General features: G+C 38.0%; 1 protein-coding gene and 1 long non-coding RNA gene across 13 annotated transcripts in view; both read left to right on the plus strand.

Moving 5' to 3' along the window:
* The window catches only part of MAP2K5 (mitogen-activated protein kinase kinase 5), a 262,303-nt gene that overhangs the window by 65,990 nt on the left and 169,128 nt on the right, over nucleotides 1-27,185 (plus strand). For all 12 annotated transcript variants that reach the window (XR_014060033.1, XR_014060035.1, XR_014060034.1 and 9 more), the window contains exon 9: nucleotides 18,912-18,951. Coding sequence is in view for 9 of the 12 variants with exons in the window: in XM_081511849.1 (XP_081367975.1) it covers nucleotides 18,912-18,951 (40 nt within the window). In the remaining 3 variants the exon portion in view is untranslated. The remainder of the gene's footprint in view (nucleotides 1-18,911; nucleotides 18,952-27,185) is intronic.
* Nucleotides 437-11,871, plus strand: LOC145514313 (uncharacterized). The gene is made up of 2 exons (XR_014060042.1): nucleotides 437-3,719; nucleotides 11,723-11,871. It is a non-coding gene; the product is annotated as an uncharacterized LOC145514313 (long non-coding RNA).

A 27,185-nucleotide genomic window follows, 5' to 3' on the forward strand; every position in this document is an offset into this window, starting at 1 on the left:
CATAAAAATCTTAATGTCAAGTATCATTTGGTTTTGTTCTTTTAGATTTTGTCTTATTGTATATTCGTTGAACATATACTCACCAAGAGTCACTCTGTGCCAAAGCCATCCAGTAGTGAATAACAAAAGTGGCCAGTGCTCCTGGAGCTTGTTCTAGAGGGGCAGACAGACAGCAATCAAGAAAATGAATACCGAAGTAAGATGATATCAGACCATACAAGTGCTGTAAGGGATGCTCAGCAAGGCTTATCTGAGGAGGGGATATTGGAGCTGAGACCTGAAGGACAGGAAGGAGCCAGTCATGGGAGAATCTGGGAATCCAGAATCCAGGCAGAAGGAACTTCTGTGGAGAATGCCCTGAGATGGGTGTGAAGGTGTTGTGTCTAGGAGTGTGATTGGAATTGGAGTAGAGCAAGCTCAGGGGACGGTGGAGAAATGGGAAGGAGCCTGATGATGTGGGATCTTTGAGATCTCGCTAAATCCTTGCCAAGAAGCATGGTTGGTATACTTAGCCTCTTTTTGCTAGTGAGAAAGATAAAGCTTGAAAGGGTTAAGTGGCATGCCCATGGTCAAATCAAGATTAGAACTCAGTATCAAAACATCGAGTTGTCCACCTCAAATTTCTTCTGACACTACATCAGTACTTAGGCCTACTTCTCAAGCCATGGTTTTCCTTTTGTCATCTGCTCTCTTTTAAGTTTCTCAGTTTTTAACCCGAATTATTTTTCAATGTGAGATCTAAATTAATACATGATCTTAAAAGTCAGTGATGTACCATCTCTAGTTGTTAATTTTAGAGGCTTTTTAGTAGATGTTAAAACAACCATTACTTCACTGACAGAATTATGGCAACATAACTTGTTATTTGGTCTATCCTTTGGGTCTCTTTACTTATCAAAAGCTTTGAATTTAATAATTGGATCCTGAGATTAATTCTATGGTTGTGCTAGAGGAGTTGGAGCATTTCTTGATTTATAAGACACATTAAATTTTTCTAAACTATTTTACAGTATCTGATGTGTTAGAAAATTAAAGGCTCTTGTTTAGCATATAGCACAAGCAAATATTTGTATACCATAGCATCTAGGGTGTTTACTTAAATTGCTTTTTTGGAAAATAATTCACTGGAAAGTACAAACCACATTTACTGTGTATAACTTTCTGCCACAGTTTTTTGTTTTTTGTTTTCCATTGCTCTGTCTTTGGTTACCTTGCTATAAGAGACCACATTCCTGTTAAGTTGCTACCTTACTGGAGTCGAATACACTTAGGTTCTGATTTGTGCACTAAAACGGAATTGGAGGAACAGGTTACTAAATGAGAGGGGGAAACAGCAATAGAGACTTAAGCTCTGGGTATTAAGCATCAAGTTTTTTTAAACATTACTTTGCTTTTTAAGTGTAACTTTGTATTATGTTATCCTCTTGACCCTAAAATTTCCATATTTTTCCTCCTTAGTACTACAAAAGAAGGAAAGGAAAAGAATGTACAGTATTATTGCTCAAAGCAGAACTGTGGTTTTTGTTTTGTGAATTCAAATAATGAAATGAAAAATGTTCAGACAAAATTAGAACTTGCTTTAGGGCACAATCAATACAGTATTTTAACAAGCTTAGTGTACTTGGAAAATATACATTGTGTAAGATTCTCAGGCATACTGATTCTATTACCACTACTAACTATAGAAACAAAATGTAACAATATACTATAGTCAATAAACATAAAGCTCTGATTAAACTATAATTAAGTTTTCTGAAAAGTTATCTAAAAACTATGAATGAAATATATTTTTACGTTGTCTGAGCAACAAAATATATAGCCAATGAAATTTTATAGTTGTAGAGAAAATGATAGGTGGGATAAAATTACAGAGTGAATTTTTACTACAGCACATGTGCCGAGTTTAGTTTCTGTACACCATTTGTTTTTTCTTCCTTTTAACTTTTTTTGAAAGTTAATTTTTTAGTGTTGCAGAGTGTAAGCCTGGGGTAACTGACTGAAAAAGCAAATGAGAAGTTTCTCTGCTTCCCTAGAAGCCTAGTAAAATGTTTTAAGGCCCTGCCTTCATGTACCCAGGATGAAGCGGACGCTCAGAATCGTATGGCTGCATTTCTGTTTCCACCCTGGGCCACCATCGCATGCGAACGGTTAACGCCAGCAACGCTGGAATGTAGCTGGGTAGAATAGGTGTCACCAACATCGTGTAACCTGTGATGAAATCCTGAAATCAAGGGATTTCTCTGAGGAGTTAAGGCAAAGCAAGGGCTAGAGCCACTGTTGAAACTCATGCTTTCTTATTTCTTGATGCTTTCCTAGTGCCCTTTTTAGTAAACAATTACATTTTGATTCTGTGAGGAGCTAAGGTTATGTGCAAGCCTAAAACTTTCTGATGGCATTTTCTAGCACATATACTACAGCTGTATTTTGTATTTTTATTTTTTGCATCAGGCATGTGTACCTTACAGATGACTCATATGAACAAACAACTGTCTTCTTTCTTCTCACCTTCCCTGAAATTTGTAATCTTTGAACTAAGTGATTAACCCGGTATTTAAAACATTAATTCCTGTCTCCAGACTTCAGTCAGTTTTACGTATAGTTCTGCAGAAATTGCATCTTTGGGTTTTTTTCATTGCTCATGATTTTCTGAGTGCTTTTGTGTATGTATTTAAATTGTTGTTGGAGTCTTATAGATGTTTTTGGCCTCTGATCTTTACAAACAAGTCTGGTTTCTTCCTCCCATGCAGACCCCTTTCCCTTTCTCCTCTCGTTAATCTTACTTTAAAAATATATGTGATATCTTTAAGCCTTAATCTCCTGAATAGATTGGAGAATCAGCTCCTCTTGACTAAATCTCAAAGGACTTTGTAAAACAAAATGTTACTTAATTTTTTGAGAGAATGTTCTAATGCAGTTTATATATTTTTGGAAGTTGCTACAGATACCTCAAAAAGAAGAACATGGTGGAATTTGGTTTAGAATCCAAATACTTTCTTCTGTTGTCCAAAACATAGAAGCAAAGATTTTTCTTTGCTTAAAGATGACTCTCCCTGAATGGTGTAAAGTATGATGGTAGTTTGAGAGTTGTTCATTTTTTAGGTTAAAGGAAAAAGTCCCTCCTGGTTTGTTTTGACCCTAGTCATGATATGCCAGTTTCATGAAGTCTGTTATGCACAAAAGTGCACAAAATGAAGATAAAGTGCCTCTCTTCAGCCTGACAAAAGCCATTCCTTTGCAGAATGGTAGCTGCAGCGAAAGTAAATAAGTGAATGGACAGCAATCACAGCCTAGTTGATGAAACTGTTCAATTAAAGCACAGGCATTTACATGGTGTAATTTCCCTAAATTGCCAATGAGCCCCTTTAGACACAACCAGTGTTCAAATTGATTTCAGCATTGATTTTGGCTGAAGCTGATAAATTTCTGCTTGTTAGTTAAAGTAATTTTGCAGAAGACTTTGTACTGCAGTATTGAAGTGTTCATTTAGCTGATGGTTAAAAGAGGAGTTATTTACAGAGGCCTCTACTGTTGTTCTGAGATGGGACAATTCCCCAATCATCTTTTACTTTTAATTTTTTAGGCTTCAGTATACCAATCAATAGGTGATTGAAACTGATTAAAACTTATCCAACCAGCTGCCTATGGCAGTTTAATTAGAAGCTGGATGATTCTTAAATTAAAGTTGTCTTATTTTCATTGCATAGCCATCTTCCAGAAGAGTAAGAGACTAACAGTGCTGAAAACTTAAAGTTTGGCTTTATTAAGGTATCTAGCAACTGTTAAATCACCCAATAACCATTCCTGAGGCAACTCAAATGTATACAGAGACTTTTGCCTTTATAAAGATTAGAAGTAATAATGTGCTTATTTGCTAGCCAAGAAGGTTTTTTTGTGTCAAAGGGATAACCTCTAGGATAGTGAGATATGTGAAAGAACCACCATTTGTGATATATATCGTATTACACACGCAAGATATATGTTTGAGCTTTACTTTTTAAATGCTGCAGTACAGGATGAAACTAGCCATCATGATGTCCTGTGCATCTCCCTGCTGAAAACCATCAGCTTTGAATTTGTATTTTTTGTTGTGTTTTGAGGCCTTGATTAAAATCAATCTCCAGTGAATAAAACCCCAGTAGTTTCATATAAATACATGTTGACTTTTCACCAGTAGTGTGGGCAGGGTTATAGAAGAGAGATTTTTGTTTGTTTGTTTTGTTTTCCTCTACCAGGGAAGCTTCCCCATACTCATTTTCTCTTGTGTGGGACAATTTCTTGAGTTTTTAATGGAAATGGGTTAATATTTCTGTCATAGGGGACAGATTACATCTGGTACTACAGGGAAGAAGGGGATAAATGGCTCACTTTTCAGAGGTGCATTTACTCTTTGACCCACTAGGGTACTATTTAGTGTTCTAGGAGAGGTAATTTAGTAAATTGTACCCCAGTGGCCTGAAAAAGTTAATGCAACTCTGAAAAGTGAGTCATTCAATCGATTTTCCCTATTGCTTTTTAAAAACCAGCACTGACCATATCCAGAGAAAACCTTGAAGACAACTGGAATTAGAGGATCTAGAAGCAGCCCGTTTATGTTCAGACCAGGCTTGTTTGGGACAAGCATTGGATTTGGCTGCAGAGGAACTTGAACCCACAGCCCACCCCAAAGCTTCAGTCAGTTCAATTCAGTTCATTTCAGTCACTGAGTCGTGTCCTACTCTTTGTGACCCCATGGACTGCAGCACTCCAGGCTTCCCTGGCCATCACCAACTCCTGGAACTTACTCAAACTCATGTCCATCGAGTAGGTGATGCCATCCAACCATCTCATCCTGTCATCCCCTTCTCCTCCTGCCTTCAATATTTCCCAGCATCAGGGTCTTTTCCAGTGATTCAGTTCTTCGCATCAGGTGGCCAAAGTATTGGAGCTTCAGCTTCAACATCAGTCCTTCCAAAGAATATTCAGGACTGATTTCCTTTAGGATTGACTGATTTGATCTCCTTGCAGTCCAAGGGACTCTCAAGAGTCTTCTCCAACACCACAGTTTAAAAGCATCAATTCTTCAGCGCTTAGCTTTCTTTATAGTCCAACTCTCACATCCATACATGACTACTGGAAAAACCATAGCTTTGACTAGACGGACCTATGTTGGCAAAGTAACGTCTCTGCTTTTTAGTATGTTGTCTAGGTTGGTCATAGCTTTTCTTCCAAGGAACAAGCATCTTTTAATTTCACAGCTGCAGTCACCATCTGCAATGATTTTGGAGCCCCCCAAAATAAAATCTCTCACTGTTTCCATTGTTTCTCCATCTATTTGCCATGAAATGATGGGACTGGATATCATGATCTTCGTTTTTTTGAATGTTGAGTTTTAAGCCAACTTTTTCCAAAAAGAGTTCTCCAAAGCTTAGGAGGTAAGAATCTTGAAGCAGTCATGAACCCCACCAAGCCTTGGTTTCCTTATCTGTAAAGTGGGGCTAATAAGAATATCTGCCTTACACATTTTTGTGCAACTTAAATAGCTTCCTTATATAAAAAACTTTTTATAAACCACAAAGCACAATTGAATGTTACTTATTAGTAGAAGGAGGTTTTCTGAAATAGCTATTTTTGTATCTCATTTTGGAAAGTGACTTATTGTTAGCTTTCCACTATGAGCAGAGATGATATTGTAATCAAGCCACTTCAGGAAAGAAGTTTCCTAGCTAGTTAATCCTCAAGATACTCGTGTTTCCCTCCCACATGTGTTGCCTCATTTTTCTCCCATCCTCATCATTGGGCTTTCTCTTGCCTCTGTTTTGCTCATTAACATTCTTTCAGAAGCTTTGATCAAGAGATCACTGTGACTATAGCCTCCTTAATCTCAAAGGTACTTGGGCCATGTATTAAAAGACATTACTCTAGTTGATGTTAAAGGCTTGAATCAGGCTATATCAACTTATGAAAGAAATATGGAGGAAGTGATGACCACATTAACTTTGAGACAGATGTGGGAGTAAAAAGGAGAACCAAAGGAAATAGAAAGAAGAAGAAATCATAAAATGTAGAGTTAAAGTAGCTCTTCTCTGGTTGGAACTCTTTCTAACCCTGCCAAGTTCTCTATATTAAACATCAGGTTGGTTTTTGAGCCCTGTGTATGATCAGCATCTTGAAAGAGCTGTTAATATGTGTGACCTAATAACATGTCTGATTTGATACTTAAACAGTCTGGGGGGCCCTGTTGCTTAACCATAAATCATTTTACAATCAGTAGTCAGCATTTGTAATGGGTTTTTAGGCAGAAGGAACGTTGGCATAGACTGCTATTTGAACTAGTACAGTTTATATAAAAGCTTTTTACAACTGCTGTTTACTTTGGATTTCCTATTTTAACAGCTAGAGCCTGGCTAATGTGTTTATCTATTATGGGAGACAACAACTGTCAGTGTTGATTTCCCTGAAACTATTTGAATTTTTTTTTCTTTGGATGGCTATTTTGTTATGTGACATATTGGTAAAATCCACCCCCAAAGAAACCTACCGAGAGAATAAATCTCTAAAACGATCAAGCAATAAAACAAAATTTTCGTTAACTGAACCATAGCTAGTTTACATTTGGTTCCTGAAAGCATGTCATTGCATTAAAAGACAACATCCAGGGTTTTTTAAAAAAATTAATCTCACAAAATATTTTTGTTTTGTTTGTGTATGTACATATTTCTTAAGCCAGACCTTAGCTACTGGTTTCACCATTTTAGTGACTGGCTTGTTTTCTTAAGTTTCTCATTCATTTGGAGAATTTCCAACAATTGATAGTGCTCTATAAATAATTCACAGTAATTGCATCCCACCTTTCGCTAACCTTTTATGCAGTGTGCTCTGTGAGAGTGGAACTTAAGTCAGTGGCATTTATTCCATATGATATGTGAAAGAATTGCCCTGCCCCCTTCACAGAGCAGTGGCAATGCTGTCATTTTAGTGTTCTTGTGTTGCTATCATGATTAAAAGTCATCATACATGCAGTTACTCTTGAAATCCTGGCTCTAAGAGGCAAAAAAAGGGAGGAGGTGTTTTTCCCTAGTCATTTTGATGACTGTTTTACTAACAGAGGGACACTTACACATGTCATATTATAAGTTATGCTGAAATATGAAATATTTGCAATCAGATCATAGGTCAGTCCCCCATTCTTAAATTATATCCTACCTCACAATTAGAGAAGCACAAATATTCCCTATGATAAATTCTTTCTTCTCATAATTGAAAATAATTTGATTAGAAAGTATTTTGAAATTAATATGTAGAATAGTGGCATAGAAATTAGATGCCTACTTTAATTGTATGAGATTATACAAGCTTTATCAGAAAATATATGATCAGCTCTAGGTTATTTATTTTGTGAACAGGAGTCATCTGGGCCGATTCATATTTTTTCAGTTCTCCTAGAATTTGAAATTCTAAGCATAAATAATTTCAGTAAACATTGTAAAATACAGATGCAATTGATCTTACGCATGACATAAATTTGTGTGGGAGTCCAGATGTTGAAATGTGAACACAGGTTGCTTCTCCCTTATGTCCTGTGTGAATGTAGGACTTTTTAATATTTCATTTTCAAATTTCTCCTTTTCCTTACTTTTAAAGATTCTTATAGGAATTCTGTTTAGTTTTTTGGATTGATGTATCTTTTAATAAAGTCTTATTAGGAACTAGATGAAAGTTAACACACTTCTAACCTTGTGTGTATTGTACTAGACCCATCTTCATATAGAAAATAATAAGATTAGTTGCATTTGTCCCCAAATACTGCTTTTGAAGTAAGTCCCATGTTCTTTTGGATACCTGCCCTGAGCAAGGTACTGCACTTGGCAGTGTCAGAGGTGTAACACCAACATTCAGGGCCTTGGACATACTGTTCTGTGGGTTCTGTTGCTGGCATACATTCTGTACCTTCTCAGCTCCTTTACTGGTTTCTTCTCAGCTCCCTGATTTCTCAATTTGGAGTTGTTCGGGTCCAGTCCTCATACCTCATCTCTATTTAATTTAATTCCTAATTGAGGGACTTCCCTGGTAATCTACTGGCTATGACTCTGTGCTCCCAGTGCAAGGGGCCTGGATTTGATCCCTGGTTAGGGAACTAGACCCCATATGCTGCAACTGAGAGTTTGCATGCACACCTAAGAATCCCGTGTGCCTCAACTGAAGATTCCACATGTCACAACAAAGATTGAAGATCCCCGTGTGCTTTAACCAAGACCCATGCAGCCAAATGTGTGTGTGTGTTAGTTGCTGAGTTGTGTCCTACTCTTTACAACCCTATAGACTGTAGCCCACCAGGCGCCTCTGTCCGTGGGATTCTCCAGGCAAGAACACTGGAGTGGGTTGCCATTTCCTTCTCCAAAAGGAACTATAGAAAGAAAGAAAGTGAAGTCGCTCAGTCGTGTCCAACTCGTTGCGACCCCATGCACTGTAGCCTACCAGGCTCCTCCATCCCTGGAATTTTCCAGGCAAGAGTACTGGAGTGGGTTGCCATTTCCTTCTCCAATGCAGCCAAATAAATAAATAAAAATATTTTTAAAAAATTCCCAAATGGGATTTTGTAGTTTCATGGCTTTACATATCATCTATATGTTGATGAAGCCCAAATGTGTATCTCCAGTCCTGTCCTCTGCCCTGAACTTCAGACTCATATCTAATTACCAGTTGAATGTCTTAGGCATTTCAAAGTTACCCAAAGCGGAGTTCTTCGTTTCCTCTAAAATCTGTTCCTTCTTAGTTTTTCTAATCTTTGTAAATGGAAACTTCGTTCTACAAGCTGCTCATGACAGAGACTTTCCAGTCATTCTTCTTTCTTCTTTTTCTCCCAGACCATCCATTATATTAACCCACAAATCTTGTTGGTGTTTCTTCAAAGCTGTTTCAGCAAGCGGACCACCTCTGACCTACCACCATATACTAAGCCTCTATTATCTCTTGCCTCCCAGCTACTGTTCTAGTTTCTGTCCTTAATTTCCTACAAAGAATTCTCTTTACCCAACAGTCAAAATGATCTTTCTGAATTTAAACTCTCCATATGACCCTGTGACTTTTTATATCATTCAGCATGATAGCCAAAGACCTCACCATGGTCTAAATGGTACTAAACAATTCGTCTTCTCATTACCTTTCTGACTTTGTCTTCCATACCTAGTCTTCTTGCTTATTCCACTTCCACACACATGTCAAATACACACTTCTACCTTAAGGCCTTGAATTCAACATTTCCTCTGCCCACAGTCCTCATTTTCTGATATCTAAATAATATTCTCCTTTACTGCTCACATATAGCTGAATGAGAGGTGCATTCCTTAATTTCCTCCTACCTATAATATTTTTTTTTAAATGCCCCTAATCTTGATCACTGTCTATATCCCTACCTTTAGTCTTTTTTGTTGCACTTCTGCTACGTGACATATTGTGTATTTATTTGATTATTGTCAGTCTTGCCCTGCTGGAAAGTAAGCTCCAGGAAAGCAAGAACCTTGTCTGGTTTGTTCTCTACCCCAGCCACAATGCCCACCATTGTGCTTGGCAGCTGGAGATATGCATTATTTATTAAATACGAAAACTAGGTATCTAAGCAGAGAGTGTGTCATATACTCTGGAAGAATTGGGGGATATAGCAGTGAAGAGAATGAACCTTGACCTTGACTTGAAACTTACAATAAAATAGGATAAGATACAGACCCTATATTAAGAATTTATAGTATTGTTTGGTAATTAGAGTTTACAGTATGGTTAAATGAAGCATATACTAGTGAAGTTACATAATACTTTTGAAGAAAAATAGTATTAACAGCAACATGTGACATATCATAAAACAGAGTAGTTGATGCTAGTGGAACCACAAGATAGGGAAACGTGAACCATGGGATAGGGAGTATGCTATGTGGAATTTTAGTGCATTCTTCTTCTGAATTCCATGTTCAACATGCACAGTATCCTGAAGTAAACTTATTTCAAATCATTCCCTGTGTATACTCTGTCTGTACTGGAGAGAACACAAGCATTAAATTGAAATAGACCTGAATTTGAATCTTATACCTGCCATTCATGAATTCTTATTACCTTAATATCCCCAAGTTTGTTTCTATTATTACCTGTGAAATGTGGCTTATGTTACATACAACATATGGAAATTAGAATAATTCTGTGGACTGTTAGAAATTGTTAGTTCCCCGTTTCCTTTTTCTTTCTCCCGTTTCCTGACTACACCATTTACTTATTAACTCATAAATATTTGAGTATCTATGATGTGCTAAGTATTTTGCCAAATGCTATTATATACATTGTTGAATGAAGTTGATGTGGTCTCTGCCCTCATGAAGCTAAAAAGTGCAGGATTATATATTTAAAGATGACTAGATAAGAGTCTTCTATCTGTTAATAAACACCATAATTCTATGATCTTTGCTTGAGATTTTAGGTTTAGCTTCCTCATCCCCATGTGTCATAAATTATATCTGGCCAAAGTCTTCTATCTATGTCCCCTTTTCCACATCTGGTGATACTACCTAGATTCATATTACCCCCTCTTATGTAGACTATAGTAACACCATTCTAAGTGCTCCTTGCTCTTTCAAGTAGTATTGTGGCAATCTGCAGCCAGAGTAAGGATTTTTAAGTCTGATCATACCACTCTTCTGTCCAAGAACCTTCAGTGGCATTTATTGGCCAGCAAATTGTGGATAGCAAGCTTGCACCAGTAATACTGAAAGCTGAAAGACAATGGTATCCTCACAAGATAAAAAGGAAATAACTGCCTCAGTTAAACTGTCATTCATGAGTGAGGGCAGGGGACTAAGCTGGTAGTCCAGTGGCTAAACTCTGTAGTGTCAGTTTTGGGGTGTCTGAGTTCAGTCTCTGGTCAGAGAAGTAGATCTCACATGCCACAGCGCGAAAGATCCTGCATGCCTCAACTAAGACTTGGCACAGCCAAATAAATAAATAGTTTTTCAAATGCTTCGTGGTGACCTAAATAGGAAGGAAATCCAAAAAAGAGGGGATATATGTACTTGTATCAGGTCTTCCCAGGTGGCACAGTGCAGGAGACTTCAGAGATATGGGTTTGACAATTAAGTCAGGAAGATCCCCGGAGGAGGAAATAGCAACCCACTCCAGTATTCTTGCCAGGATAATTCCATGGACAGAGGAGCCTGGCAGACTACAGTCTATAGGGTCACTAAGAAGTTGGACAACTTAGCAACTAAATAACAATCCAGTATAGTAGAGGCTCAGCTGGTAAAGAATCCGCCAGCATTGCGGGACACCTGGGTTCAATACCTGAGTTGGGAAGATCCCCTGGAGAAGGGAAAGGCTACCCACTCCAGTATTCTGGTCTGGAGAGTTCCCTGGACTATATAGTCCATGGGGTCACAAAGAGTCGGACACGACTGAGTGACTTTCACATAGTAGAGGGAGAGAGGTGAAAAGTAAATGAATAAGGTGGTAGAAATAAATCTATATGAATCAATAATTATAGATATATGTTGACTGATATTGCCAGTTAGTAGATTGGTCAAGTGGAACTTAAATACAGCTATCTGCTATTTTCGACTATTTTAGAATATATTCCTAAAACATGAAGACAGAGAGAGGTTGAAAGGAAAAGGCTGGGGAAAAGATATTAGGAAAAAACTAATCAATAAAAAGTTAGCGTGGTTATATTAACATAAGACATGGAGAAGGGAATGGCAACCCACTCCAGTATTCTTGCCTGGAAAAGTCCATGGACAGAGGAGCCTGGTGGGCTGCAGTCCATGGGATTACATGACTGAGCATCCGTGCATGAGGGTGGAGGGAGATGGATTGGTAGCAATAAACTGGTAGAACTAAAAAAAAAAACAAAAACAAAAACATAAGACAAAGCAGACTTTAAGGGAGAAAGTTTTGTGGGGTTTTTTTTTTTTGATTTTAGGTATGAAGATAGAAAGGACTACTATATGATGATAGAACAAAAAGAATATGTAATAGTCTTAAGCTTGTATATAGCTAATAACATAACCTTAAAATACATAAAGCAAAAAAACCCAAAAAGCTTGACAAGGAAAACTGAATAAATCCACAATCATAGTAGGAGAATTGTCTTTCAGTAATCAATAGATGAAACAAATAAAAAAGATAAAGAAGACTTTAACATCATCATTAACAAGCTGATCACATGATCATGTAACACTCTTTATCAATCATATTGAGAGGATATACAGGTATAAAAAACATAAGAACTGATTATATACTAGGGCACAAAGCAAGTCTCACTTAAGTTTGTAACTTACAGATCACTTTTTCTGGCTATAATACAATTAGTTTCAGTTCAGTTCAGTTCAGTCGCTCAGTCGTGTCTGACTCTTTGTGACCCCATGAACCACAGCACGCCAGGCCTCCCTGTCCATCACCAACTCCTGGAGTTTACCCAAACTCATGTCTATCTAGTCGGTGATACCATCCAGCCATCTCATCCTCTGTCGTCCCCTTCTCCTCCTGCCCTCAATCCTTCCCAGCATCAGGGTCTTTTCCAATGAGTCAACTCTTTGCATGAGGTGGCCAAAGTATTGGAGTTTCAGCTTCAACATCAGTCCTTCCAATGAACACCCAGGACTGATCTCCTTTAGGATGGACTGGTTGGATCTCCTTGCAGTCCAAGGGACTCTCAGGAGTCTTCTCCAACACCACAGTTCAAAAGCATCAATTCTTTGGTGCTTAGCTTTCTTCACCATCCAACTCTCACATCCATACATGACCACTGGAAAAACCATAGCCTTGACTAGACAGACCTTGGTTGGTAAAGTAATGTCTCTGCTTTTTAATATGCTATCTAGGTTGGTTATAACTTTCCTTCCAAGGAGTAAGCGTCTTTTAATTTCATGGCTGCAATCACCATCTGCAGTGATTTCGGAGCCCTGAAAAATAAAGTCAGCCACTGTTTTCACTATTTCCCCATCTATTTCCCATGAAGTGATGGGACCAGATGCCATGATCTTAGTTTTCTGAATGTTGAGCTTTAAGCCAAGTTTTTCACTCTCCTCTTTCACTTTCATCAAGAGGCTTTTTAGTTGCTCTTCACTTTCTGCCATAGGGAGGGTGGTGTCATCTACATATCTAGGGCTGTTGATATTTCTCCTGGCAGTCTTGATTCCAGCTTGTGCTCCTCCAGCCCAGAGTTGCTCATGATGTACTCTGCATATAAGTTAAATAAACAGGGTGACAATATACAGCCTTGATGTACTCCTTTTCCTATTTGGAACCAGTCTGTTGTTCCATGTCCAGTTCTAACTGTTGCTTCCTGACCTGCATACAGGTTTCTCAAGAGACAGGTCAGATGGTCTGGTATTCCCATCTCTTTCATAATTTTCCACAGTTTATTGTGATCCACAGTCAAAGGCTTTGGCATAGTCAATAAAGCAGAAATAGATGTTTTTCTGGAACTCTCTTGCTTTTTTGATGATCCATCAGATGTTGGCAGTTTGATCTCTGGTTCCTCTGCCTTTTCTAAAACCAGCTTGAACTTCTGGAAGTTCATGGTTTATGCATTGCTAAAGCCTGGCTTGGAGAATTTTGAGCATTACTTTACTAGCGTGTGAGATCAGTGCAATTGTGTGGTAGTTTGAGCATTCTTTGGCATTGCCTTTCTTTGGAATTGGAATGAAAACTGACCTTTTCCAGTCCTGTGGCCACTGCTGAGTTTTCCAGATTTGCTGACATATTAAGTGCAGCACTTTCACAGCATCATCTTTGAGGATTTGAAATAGCTCAGCTGGAATTCCATCACCTCCACTAGCTTTGTTCGTTGTGATGCTTTCTAAGGCCCACTTGACTTCACATTCCAGGATGTCTGGCTCTAGGTGAGTGATCACACCATCGTGATTGTCTGGGTCGTGAAGATCTTTTTTGTACAGTTCTTCTGTGCATTCTTGCCACCTCTTCTTATATCTTCAGCTTCTGTTAGGTCCCTACCATTTTTGTCCTTTATCGAGCCCATCTTTGCATGAAATGTTCCCTTGGTATCTCTAATTTTCTTGAAGAGATTTCTAGTCTTTCCCACTCTGTTGTTTTCCTCTCTTTGCATTGATTGCTGAGGAAGGCTTTCTTATCTCTCCTTGCTATTCTTTGGAACTCTGCATTCAAATGGGAATATCTTTCCTTTTCTCCTTTGCTTTTCGCTTCTCTTCTTTTCACAGCTATTTGTAAGCAGAAATTAATAATAATAATGTTAAACCTCTCATTCATTTGAGAATTAAAATGCACCCATCTGAATAATTTATGGGTCATGTAGCACATTATAATGGGACAAAAATATTTGCAACTGAACAGTGAAAAGATACCATATGTGAAAACTCATGAGTCCAAATCATACTTAAAGGATAGTTTTTTATATGTGTGTTAGAAAAGAAAAATTGGATATTAATAGGTTTAGAATCTAAACCAATAATTTTTTAAAAGGGCAATTTATTCATTCTTTCAACAAATATTTATAAAATTTGCCCAGTACAGTGTTAGGCACTGGAGATACCATATAGAGCAACAACAACAAAATGTCCTTGTTTTCACAGAGCTTGCTTTTTAGTCGTTGGAGACAAATAACATATTGTGTAGGGTGTTGATGAATTCTATAAAGAATAAAGGAAGAGAGAATGAGCTGTTCTACATAGGGTATTCAGAGAAGTAACATTGAACCTGAAGGAAGTGATGGAACAAGTCAAGTGGATATTGAAGGAAGAGTGGTTCAGGCTGAGATGTAGGTAGAAAGGGCCTGAGGCAGAAAGATGTTTTATGGAACAGAGTGAGTATTGTGGATAAAGGAGATTTGCAGAAGCAGAAAATGGAGCTTTTTCAATCTGTTTTAGTGGTTTTACTCTTAAAACACCCAACTACCCTGGAAACTTTCTAGCTTCCTAACGTGTAACACCCACTTACTCTGTGCCAGGCCTTGTTCTGTATGCTTTACTTATCTCCCTAAACCTCACAAGTCTATAACATAGGGACCAATTTCCCCTTTTCAGACTTAAGGCACAAGAGACAAGGTGAGGGTTGATAACAGTCCATGTTCACAGAAAGTGTCAAAGCTAGTGTCAGAACCCAGGCAGTGTCTAGAGCATACAGCCTTCCCTCCTTTCCCTCCCCTGACAGGTTGGCAGTGGTTGCAGAATGCTTCCTTGCTGGGAAAGATTTAGTGTGACGGTCTTAGCCTGATTGAAATAGGGTGGCTCCTTTGTAAGTTTTGAATTATGAGTTTCCCTGCTCTAGAATGCAGTTAGGAAAACTTGAACATTACCACATATTTTTTTAGTTCCTAGAATACGTATGTTCTGCCTCAGTTCCAGTCTTGTCTTTGCCATTGACTGTGTATGCTTGGACAAGTTTTTTAACCTGGCTTTTAGATATTTCTACCTTAAAAGGGAGGGATTAGATAAGACAGTACTCAATATTACTGACTTGCTCAATACATTGTCTGAATTTATGCTACCAAAATTAAAGGTTAGTACCAACTTTTTTGTTTATTCATATGGAACCTATTGTTCCAAATGGAAAGAGAAAGTAAAGAAAGGATGAAAAGTATAGATGTTCTCTTTTGCTGTCTCCTTGTTATTTTAAATACTCAAAAAATTTATGCCAGGCTACTTAGCTTTTACAGTCCTAAAGTGTATATAGATTGTGTGCTCAATTTTAAGGGCTGGGACTATTTCCAGAAGTTCTGTGCTGGTCACAAACAAAGTGGAATGCTCAAGGACTCAGAACTAAAAATAACTTATAAAAGTGCTTCCTTCATGCACTCATTGGAACAGGTAATTACTGTGGCAACAGCAAACTAATTTGAAGTGTTAGCTGTTAATTAAAACAATGCAGAGGTGTATAGTTGTCTTTTGGTGTAACCAGAGCCTCCATTCAAACTTCATTAATCACTTTACAGTTAATGTGTTGAGGAAGGTCAAGACAATTGAGATGCAGTATCCACTGAAAGTAAACAAATTCCTTGTCTCTGGGTAGAATGCCATTTGCAAAGTGAAGGGACACAACTGACTCTTGCCTGGCATTGCCTTTGTCTTCCACTTCTTCTTGAAAATTAAATGTTAATTTGGTACTGTCATTGCACTGTAAACCAAACCACACAGCATTTTATTGCTCGAAATCGAACCGAGACTTCCACAGATGAATAAACGTGCGTCATAATTAAATCATCAAGTCTCCCCTTTTAATTCAGATGGAAATAGGAGATCCTTCTTTTGGAATAGATCGGCTTTCTTGATAAGCTAATTAAGTTGCCAAACTGTCCAGTATGGTATATAGTATGTACTAGATTATTTGCTAATCATTTCCCTACCACTCCTATTAGTCTAATGTATCCAGGTGTTGCTCATTGTCCAGTGTAACAACACTGTTTTGAGTCCTTGTGTATGCATTCAATTTATCTTTACATTTCAGTTTTTGTAATATAGAGTGTTTTAAATGTTGACATTAGAAGACACCATGATAATTCGAGAAGAAAAATAATATATCATTATTAAATGTTACGTGTTATATTGCCTGGAATAAAGTTGCTAAATTCCTTAAAATCACACTTCAGATTGGCTTAGGCCAACAATTTCTCCGTCATGCATTGAGAAAAAATACAGTGTAAGCTTTTTGATATTAATTTATGGCATGAGTTCAGACATATCATGAATTAAATCATGACATGTAGTTTTATACATTGTAAAAGTCTAATGTTAACATAGATAGTAAAGTAAGTGGTAATTTGTTGTAAAACCATTATAATACAGGAGTTCCGCTTTTGAAAATGTATATCACTTTATACAAAGTATAAAATTTTAAAAAATTATTCAAGTTTTATAATTGAATAGTATTTATGTATAATAGGGAGATTGGTGTTTAGAAAAAGTCTTTAGACAGTTGTATAGATTAAAGTATTCTCTGGTAAAGTGAACAATTGATTTTTATAAGCTTGCCTTTCCTTTCATGAGATATATCTGAATTTCTGTATAATTAATTGATAAAATACAGGCTAAGTTTACCTTCCATAATTGTCTTGACCTTTGTCTACTCATGTAGGAGAAGCAGAATGAATTTTTTATAACAGTCCTATATATGGATTTATATACATATTGATATATGTTTTTTCTTAGTTGTACCTGAATCTGTAACATTTTATATGTGAAAAATTACAAATACTTGCACTATTTCTATAAGTCAGTCACTTTAAAAACACTTGTCAATGACCACACAACTCTGTAAACATACTAAAAATCTTGAATTGTATGTTTTAAACAAGTGAGTTTTATCATATATAATTATACTTCAGTAAAGCTGTTAAAAAATTTCAGAGCAACCACATGATTATTTCTGCCAAAACAACAGAAAATGGTGTTTTCATTTTTAATAATGATGGAATATATGTTTTTGTTTTTATTTTATGAAATAAGCAATTTTTGTAATAATTCTGTGTGATAATAGATGTGAACTAGATTTACTGTGGTGATCATTTCACAGTATATACAGATATTGAATCATTATGTTGTACACCTGAAACTAATATAATACTGCATGTCAATTATATCTCAATTAGAACAATAAAAGAAATGAGAAATGTTTACTGCTAGGTCATTACACAGTAAAATTTGGGAGCCTGGAAAATGTAGTTTGCAGCTTAGCATGTAAGGATGGGAAATTCCTGAGAAGCTAAATTTTCACCCACATCTTTCCTACCCCCAGTTACACCTTAACATTAGTTGGATTAAGAGAAGACCGATTTGATCTTGGCTAATATGTAAAATCTTTTGTGGAGCAAGATTTTAGTTCTTCCAAACTAATTTGTTTCTTTATACTTATATGAACTTGCCATAAAAAGTGCTTGTTTATGTCATGTGGTTTGTTTTGAAATTTTTATTTAAAGCATACTGTTTCTGGGTAGTGGTCAGAATGTGCAGTCAGTGCAGTACATGGGCACACATTTCATTTCACACACAAAGTCTTGATGAGATATAATGGTATTTTATTTCTGCAAACATTATTCCCTTAGTATTTTTCACAAATGAATGTATTCATATTGCTTGATTTAAATTGTAACTATTTCACTGTATCTGATCATTTGAACTGGGCTCTGAAGGTTTTTTAGAATGTAATTATTTTATTTTTGGTTGCACTGGGTCTTTTTGTTGAGTCGGCTTTTCTCTAGTTGTGGTGAGCAGGGGCTGTTCTCTAGTTTCAGTGTGTGGGCTTCCCTTTGCAGTGGCTTCTCTTGTTGCAGACCATGGGCTCTCGAGTGTGCAGGCTTCGATAGTTGCAGCACCTGGCTCAGTAGTTGCGGCTCCCAGGCTCTAGAGCACAGGCTCAATAATTGTGGTGCAAGGGTTTAGTTGCTTCATGGCAGCCTTGTAACTCTATGACTTCTTACATGAATTTATATCTTAAGCCATGTGTTTTGAGATTATTTTAATGAAATGTAGGGATGCAGTTTATCTGTGTGTATAATTGAGATAAACAAAAGGGAAACCTCCCATTTTATGTGGCTCTGTACTGTGCTTAGCAGAGAATACACCGCCACGTACCGTGACAGTATGTTGTAAGGGATCTGGAGCCAGAAGACTTGGGTTTGATGTCTAGTTCTGCCTCTTATTAACTTGTGCCATTGATAAACTGCTTAACTTTTCTATGCTTCACAGTTCTGGGCTCTAAAAAGTGGATAATAATACCAGAATTAACTCAGAGTTATTTTAAGGTAGTACATAATGAATCACTGTGTAAACCATGAACCTCAATAGAAATGTAAATTACCACTGTTATTAGTGTTCTCTGAAAGTATCCTATTTCTCTTACTGAGGATGTATTCAGATTTATATTATGTCCTTAGCCATTTTGTAGGTTGTTTAGTAATCCCAAGTGATTTTTTTTTCTTTCCATAGAGCGTATCATGTCCCAAGTGGGAAAATCCTAGCTGTAAAGGTAAGTGCTAGATAAGTTTTATGAAATTCATGAATTTTTTGATGCTTACTGCTTTCTCTCCCACCGCAACCCCCGTCAGCTTGAATCATAGGTATTGTCATAGAGGAAATGAAGTGGTTAAAGTTTGGGTGGTGGCTGGTAGAAGCTCTGGCCCTGTTGTAACCTTCAGGATCCTCATGCTGTGATTTGACTCATCGTCTCCTACACTTCTTTCCATGTTTCCTGCTCAGTGCACCACTGTCTTCCTCATCTTACAGTTCAGAAACTTTGTAGTTGTTCACTTCTTTCTTTCTTTCATCTGCCGCATCCCCTAAGTCACCATGTCCTGTCAGAAATTTCCCCTGAAATGGGTCCATGTGTCACTTTCTTTCTGTTCTCCTCCTCATTGCCTTTGCCTTGTATCAGGCTCACATACCTCGCACTTAGACTTTTATAATAACTGCTTCACTGTACCTTTCACCCGGCCACTGGAGTTGAGAAGTTGAACCCCAGACCTGATGCATCATCACTGTCTTGGCATCCCTCTTCCCTCAGCCCCAGTAGTGTACAACATAAAACCTATGATGTCTGCCTCCCTTCTTCACGAGACCCTAACACCACACCCTCGAATAGAGTCAAGCTGCACATAGCTCAGGGATGTTCTAGCCGTTACCTTAGATGCTCCTCGCTTGTTCCCCTTGTGTTCATAATCCATGCTCCATCCCTGCTGTACTCCAAGATCCCAGTCCTGCCCATGCTACTTTGCTTTTAATTTCTGGCCTTCTCTGTTGGTGCTTGATTTTCCCATCGTTTTATCTCAGATTTCCCTATGGAGTCTCTTGAATTGCACCTCTGACTGAACCCTGTACTACCTCAAATCAAGTCCATAGAACTCCACTTCCAAACTGGGCTTTTAGCTACAAACTGGTGAGGCCAGCTTCATCCCTCACTCCCCTGCAGGTTATTTAGGCACCCTACAGACAGACCCCTACACACCTTTCAGCTGCACCCTCTGCTTTACCTGCCTGTTGCTCTCCGGAATGCCCGTTATCCTCAGTCTCTTAATAATGAGAGCTTTTATTTTTTGAATGACTACTATATGCCAGGTATAATGCTTGATTCTATGTAGATCTTATCTTTAATTTTTAAATCTATAAAGTAAGCCTGTTATTTTAGATTTGAGGACACTGAGACTCAGAAAGCTGAACTGTCCAGGGTCGCCCAGATGGAAGAGCCAAGACCAAGATTTAAAACAAAATTCATCAACTCCAAAGCACATGTAGCCTGTATACATGTTATTAGCACTGCCCATCCGTTTGATTTTTATCTATCCTTTTAAGGTCCATCTCCTCCAAGATACCTTCTTAGCTGTCCATAGTGAGCATATAGATATATTTCTGCATATTTTATCTAACCTAGGAAACTAAGAATAACAGTGATTAAACTGCAGTGTGTTGTATCTTTTAGTAAAGTCAGACCAAAACAGACTCAAGTCTCCTGATTGTTGTGCAGTCCAGAGTTGTTCTTCCATACCACACTTAATATAGCACCAAGGATGTGTTATGTGTATTATCAAGTCTAGTTTTAATAATTCAAATAGCTTTTGGTGACGCACTCCAACAGAGCTCCTTCTTGGGATGTTTACTTTGATATTCCAGCCAAACTAGGTTCACAGAATTGTAGAACTGAAAGAGACCTTAGAGATCATCTTTCGTGGCCCCACATTTTAAAAAGGAGGAACCTTGAGTCCAGCCAGTTCCCAGGGTAAGTACTGTAGATATCAGGCTGCACTTCAGTCTTCATGAGTTCACTTGAGTACAGCTCTGTGGTACCAGCTTAGCATTAGTCATCCTTTTTGTGCTTTCTGAGCTCCATTTTCACTCAAAGACGCCTTCACCAACTTAGCACTGTTTTCCTTTTTATCTAGTTATTTCTTTATTCCTTTGATGTCAAAACTTTTAGACTGTTGCCAGTGATGTTTTAAAGATAATCAACTTCAGTTTGTTTATTCCAGGAGAGGGGAGCACTGCTATAAATCACCCCCAAAGCCTCACTGTTTGGCCTTGCAACTGTATTATAATTTTTCATAATTTCATACATTTTCAACTATGTTTAACCTAGGCTGATATTAAAATTCTTCTGCATGATTATTTAGTTGGGTGTGGCAAGGGGCCAACAGTTATCTCTGGAAAGGATTAAAAGCAATTTAAAAGAAAAGACACATTTTTAAAAGGCTGTTAAAATAGAGATCTTCAATAAATGAAAACAGTAGGTTTTTACAAATATACTGTTCACTAGACCTAACTGTAAAACTGAGCTACAGGACAGGGACTGTATCATATTCACTTTGTATCCCTTGATTTCATAAAATTAAATGTTAGAAGCTCAAGTTGAATGAATGAATGATTTGAGTAGATGTAATTATTGTGTTTAAACTTTTGTTTAGCCCTGAGCTTCTTGGCAGTGAAGGCAAAAAGCATTTTGTTTATATACTAGTCATTGTTATTCAGTCGCTCAGTCATATCTGACTCTTTGCGACCCTGTGGACTGCAGCACGCCTGTCTTCCCTGTCCTTTGCTATCTCCCAGAGTTTGCTCAAACTCATGTCCATTGAGTCAGTGATGCCATCCAACCATCTCGTCCTCTGTCACCCACTTCTCCTCCTGCCTTCAATCTTTCCTAACATCAGAATCTTTTCCAGGGATTTCACTCTTCACATCAGGTGGCCAGAGTATTGGAGGTTCAGCTTCAGCATCAGTCCTTCCAGTGAATATTCAGGGTTGATTTCCTTTAGGACTGACTGGTTTATCTCCAGGCAATCCTAAAGGACTAGTCGTAATCTAAGAGGAAAAAAAAAAGTGTCATTATTTGCTTTAAAACAGGCTGAGTTTTTTCATTAAATCTTAGGAGTGTTATTTAGTTTCCAGATATTTGGGGATTTTCCAGATATCTTTCTGTTATTAATTTCTAATTTAAATCCATATGGTCAGGTAACATACTTCATATAATTGGAATTATTTTAAGCTTATTGATACTTATTTTTTGGCCCAGAGTGTAAATTGTCTTTGTAAAGGTTCCCTGTGCACATAAAAAGAATGTGTAGTCTGCTGTGTAGGGTGTGGGATAAATATCAATTAGATTAAGTTGGCTGATAGTGTTTTTCCAAATTTCTGTATCTTTACTGACTTTTTACTTATTCGTCCTATCAGTAAGAAAACAGGGTGTTGAAATCCATAGCAATAATTGTATACTTGTCTATTTTTTCCTTGCAGTTCTATCATTTTTTTTAGTTCATATTTTTTTGTAGCTCTGTTAGGTTATTTAGGATTTTATGGCCCTTTTATCATTACAAAGTGATCTTCTTTATCCATGGTAGTATTCTTTACTCTGAAATCTATATTGTCTGATATTAATATAGCTACATCAGTTTTATTTTGACTAGTGTTCACATGATATAGTCTTTTACTTCTAACCTGTTGTATCTTTATATTTGGGATGGATTTCTTGTAGGCAGCATATAGCTGGGTCTTGTATTTTAATCCAGTCTGATTAACTTTGCTTTTTAATTAAGGTATTTAGATCATTTACATTTCATGTGATTATTGATATGGTTGGATTCGAGTATATCAATTTGCTCTTTGTTTTCTATTTATTATGTGTCTATGTCCTTTTTAAAAAAAAACAGTTGCTTTAAAGTTTATAGTATACATCATTAACTTACTGAGGTCCACCTTCAAGTAATATTGTACCACTTGACCTATAGTATGAGAACTCTACAATGGTATACTTTGATTTCCCTCATCCTGACCTTTGTTGTTGTTATTGTACATTTCACTTATTCATATTATAAACCCCAAAATACGTTGTTACTGATTTTGCTTTAGATAGTAATTTTTAAAGGCATTTTAAATGTAAGAATAGATTTATTTTATATTTACTCACATTTTTACCATTTCCAGTGTTCCGTATTCCCTTGTACAAACCGAGATTTCCATCTGGTATCATTTGGCTTCTGTCTGAATGACTCCCTTCTTTTACATTTCTTACAGTGCATGAGTCTCCTGGCAATGAATTCTTTCAGCTGTTGCATGTCTGAGAAGTATATATTTGACTTTAATTTTTGGAAAACATTTTCACCAGATAGAGAATTCTAGTTTAATTGTGCTTTACTTTCAGTATTTTAGAGATTTTGCTTTACTGTTTTCTGGCTCACGTTGTTTCCAGTGAAAAGCTTACTGCGCTGTCATTTGGAAATCTTTATGCCTCTGTACATTAGAAGTGATGTCTTCTCTGACTGCTTTTAAGGTTTTTTTTAATCACTGTGCATCCTCAGTCACTTCAGACGTGTCCAACTCTTTGCAACTCCATGGACTGTAGCTCTCCAACTCCTCTGTCCATGGAATTCTCCAGGGAAGAATACTGTAGTCAGTTGCCACGTCCTCCTCCAGGGGATCATCCCTACTCAGGGATCTAACCAATATCTCTTACATCTCCTGCATTGGCAGGCAGGTTCTTTACCATTAGTGCCACCAGGGAAGTCCCTCTTACGCAATTTGATTATGGTGAGTTTTTGTGTCATTTTCTTCATGATTCATGTACTTAGGATTTGTTGAGATTTTTGGACTTGTGGATTTTTAACTTTCGTTAAACTTTGAAAAATTTTAGCCTTTATTTTCTTCACGTATTCCCTCACCTTTGGGAACTTAAATTGCATATATATTAGGTCACTTGAAGTTGTTGTTTGTTTTTCAGTCACTCAGTTGTGTCCAGCTCTTTGCAAACCAGGCTTCCTTGTCCTTCACCATCTCCCAGAGTCTGCTCAAACGTGTCCATTGAGTCGGTGATGTCATTCAACCGTCTCATCCTCTGTCATCCCCCTCTCCTCCTGCCTTCAATCTTTCGCAGCATCAAGGTCTTTTCCAAAGAGGTGGCTCTTCACATCAGGTAGGCAGAGTATTGGAGCTTCAGCTTCAGCATCAGTCCTTCCAGTGACTGTTCAGGGTTGATTTCCTTTTGGATTGACTGGTTTGATCTCCTTGCAGTCCCAGGGATTCTCAAGAGTCTTCTCCAACACCACAGTTCAAAAGCATCAATTCTTTGGCTCCAACACCACAGTTCAAAAGCATCAATTCTTTGGTGCTCAGCCTTCTTTATGGTCCAACTCTGACATGAAGTTATCTCAGTTGAAGGTTTCCCACAGCAAAATGATACTCTGTTGTTTGTTTGTTCTAGCCTTTTTTTCTCTCTGGTGTTTTAGTTTGGGATAGTTTCTATTGTCAAATGTTCAGGTTTGTCTTCTTTCATATGCATTGTCTAATCTGTTATTAATTTTGCTTAGTATATTTTTTCATTTCAGATGTACTTTTTATCCCTAGAAGTTTACTGGGTCTTTTTTACATCCTCCATGTCTCTACTTAACGTGCTCTATCTTTCTTCTGCCTTCTTGCCTATGTGGAATATAGTTATGATAACTCAATTAATGGTCTTGTCTCTTAATTCTACCATAACTATCATCTTGGGGTCAGTTTTGACTGGTTGCTTTTTCTCTCTGTTTTGGGTTGTATTTTTTATTTGTTTTAATACCTTTTAATTTTTTATTAGATACCAGTCATATAGCATAGGTACATTCCTGTAAATATCCTTGAGCTTTATTCTGAGGAGTTGTCTAGTGAATCTAAAACACTTTGATCCTTTCAAGACTTGCCTTTAAGCTTTATTAGATAGGACCAGCCCAGTGGTTAAGTTCAGTTCAGTTCAGTTCAGTCACTCTGTTGTGTCCAACACTTCGCGACCCCAAGGACCACAGCACATCAGGCCTCCCTGTCCATCACCAACTTCCAGGGTTTACTCAAATTCATCTCCATTGAGTCGGTGATGCCATCCAGCCATCTCATCCTCTGTTGTCCCCTTCTTCTCCTGTCTTCAATCTTTCCCAGCATCAGGGTCTTTTCAAATGAGTCAGCTCTTCGCATCAGGTGGCCAAAGTATTGGAGTTTCAGCTTCAACATCAGACCTTCCAGTGGACACTCAGGACTGACCTCCTTTAGGATGGACTGGTTGGATCTCCTTGCAGTCCAAGGGACTCTCAAGAGTCTTCTCCGACACCACAGTTCAAAAGCATCAATTCTTCGGCTGTCAGCTTTCTTTATAGTCCAACTCTCACATCCATACATGACCACTGGAAAAACCATAGCCTTGACTAGATGGACCTTTGTTGACAACGCAATGTCTCTGTTTTTTAATATGCTGTCTAGGTTGGTCATAACTTTCCTTCCAAGGAGTAAGCGTCTTTTAATTTCATGGCTGCAGTCACCATCGGCAGTGATTTTGGAGCCCCCAAAATAAAGTCAGCCACTGTTTCCACTATTTCCCCATCTATTTGCCATGAAGTGATGGGATTGGATGCCATGATCTTAGTTTTCTGAATGTTGAGCTTTAAGCCAACTTTTTCACTCTCCTCTTTCACTTTCATCAAGGGGCTCTTTGGTTCTTCTTCACTTTCTGCCATAAGGGTGGTATCATCTGCATATCTGAGGTTATTGATATTTCTCCCATCAATCGTGATTCCAGCTTGTGCTTCTTCCAGCCCAGAGTTTCTCATGATGTACTCTGCATATAAGTTAAATGAGCAGGATGACAATATACAGCCTTGACATACTCCTTTTCCTATTTGGAACCAGTCTGTTGTTCCATGTCCAGTTCTAACTGTTGCTTCCTGACCTGCGTACGTATTTCCCAAGAAGCAGGTCAGGTGGTCTGGTATTCCCATCTCTTTCAGAATTTTCCAGTGGTGAGTCTAGAGCTAACTTTCCCCAGTCAACTGAAGCAGTAGTCTTCTGAATACTCTATCCCGATGCCTTGGCAAATATAGGTTTTTCATCCTGCTTGGTGGGAACACAAACTCTGCCTAGTGTGAGGTCTGGAGATTGTTTCTTCTGGTTCTTTCTTGGGGTTCTTTCCCTGGCCTCACATAGTTTCCTGACATCCATGTGCTAATCATTACTCAGCTAAAGACTCCAGGTGCCCTCTGCAGCTTTCTACAGCTGTCTCCTTTTGCTCTTCTGCCAGTGAATTCTAGCTGCCTTGGCCTCCTCAGAACTCCCAGTTCTCTCAGCTTAGGGAGGTGGTTGAGCTCCCCTAGATTCCCCTCCCTGCATGAGTCTTAAAAACTCGTGTCTGGTCACTAAGCTAGTCGTAGGACTCATCGCATCGGTTTTCCATCTCTCAGAGATCACTGTCCTATTTTAGCTGATGTCTAATTTCTGGAAGCCTGTTGATTTTTTCTGTTTTGTTTTTATTTATTTATTTTTTAGTATCTTTTCCATTCTTATCACCGTGCTGATCCATATACTTATTTTTGCATCTTGGCAGACATGTCTCTTGACCAGCTTTTAAATTGTTCTCTCGAAAATAGAAGATACAGAAGTCCAATAGATCATTTGTACTATACTAAGCAGGTGTCTGGGCTTCCCAGGTGGTATAGTGGTAAATAATCTGCCTGCCGATGCAGGAGACGCATTGGGTAGGTAAGATCCCCTGGAGTATGAAATGGAAACCTGCTCCAATATTCTTGCCTGGAGAATTCTATGGACAGAGGAACCCGGCAGGCTACAGTCCATGGAGTTGCAAAGAGTCTGACACAAATGAGCATCTGAGCACACACTCACACACAAGCAGGTGTCTGCTCTGGTGACTCACTGATAAAGAATCCACTTGCCAATGCAGGAGACCCAGGTTCAATCCCTGGGTCAGGAAGACCCCCCAGGCAAGGAAATGGCACCCCACTCAAGGGTTCTTGCCTGGAGAATCCCGTGGACAGAGGAGCCTGGTCAGCTATAGTCCATGGAGTCAAAAAGAGTCAGACAAGACTTAGGAACTAAACAACAAAAAACTCCCCTAAGCACTCTACGTACATTTTCCGTGTTTAAATCTCACCGTGACCTTTTGCATTTACTACTATTATGGATCCTTATTTTACAGATGCAGAAGCTGAGGCACAGAACACTTAAATAGCTTAGTCCCACACCTAATAAGTAATGGGAACAAGCTTTGAACCCAGGGAAGTCTTGCCTCAATCAAGTCCATGCTGTTGACCTCTGTTCTGTATTTCTGTTCACTACTTTGAGATTTGGCTTCTTAAAGCATAGCTCTGGTCACATTTCTTCCCTTCTCAAAAGTCTTCAAAGGCTCTGAATTACTTTCAAGTAAACTAAAAGTTCTGTGGGATGGAACTCAAGATCTTGCACAATATGTCC

The sequence above is a fragment of the Giraffa tippelskirchi genome, chromosome 7 (assembly GCF_054371585.1).
Source record: "Giraffa tippelskirchi isolate mGirTip1 chromosome 7, T2T-mGirTip1v1.2.pri, whole genome shotgun sequence".
NCBI lineage: Eukaryota > Metazoa > Chordata > Mammalia > Artiodactyla > Giraffidae > Giraffa > Giraffa tippelskirchi.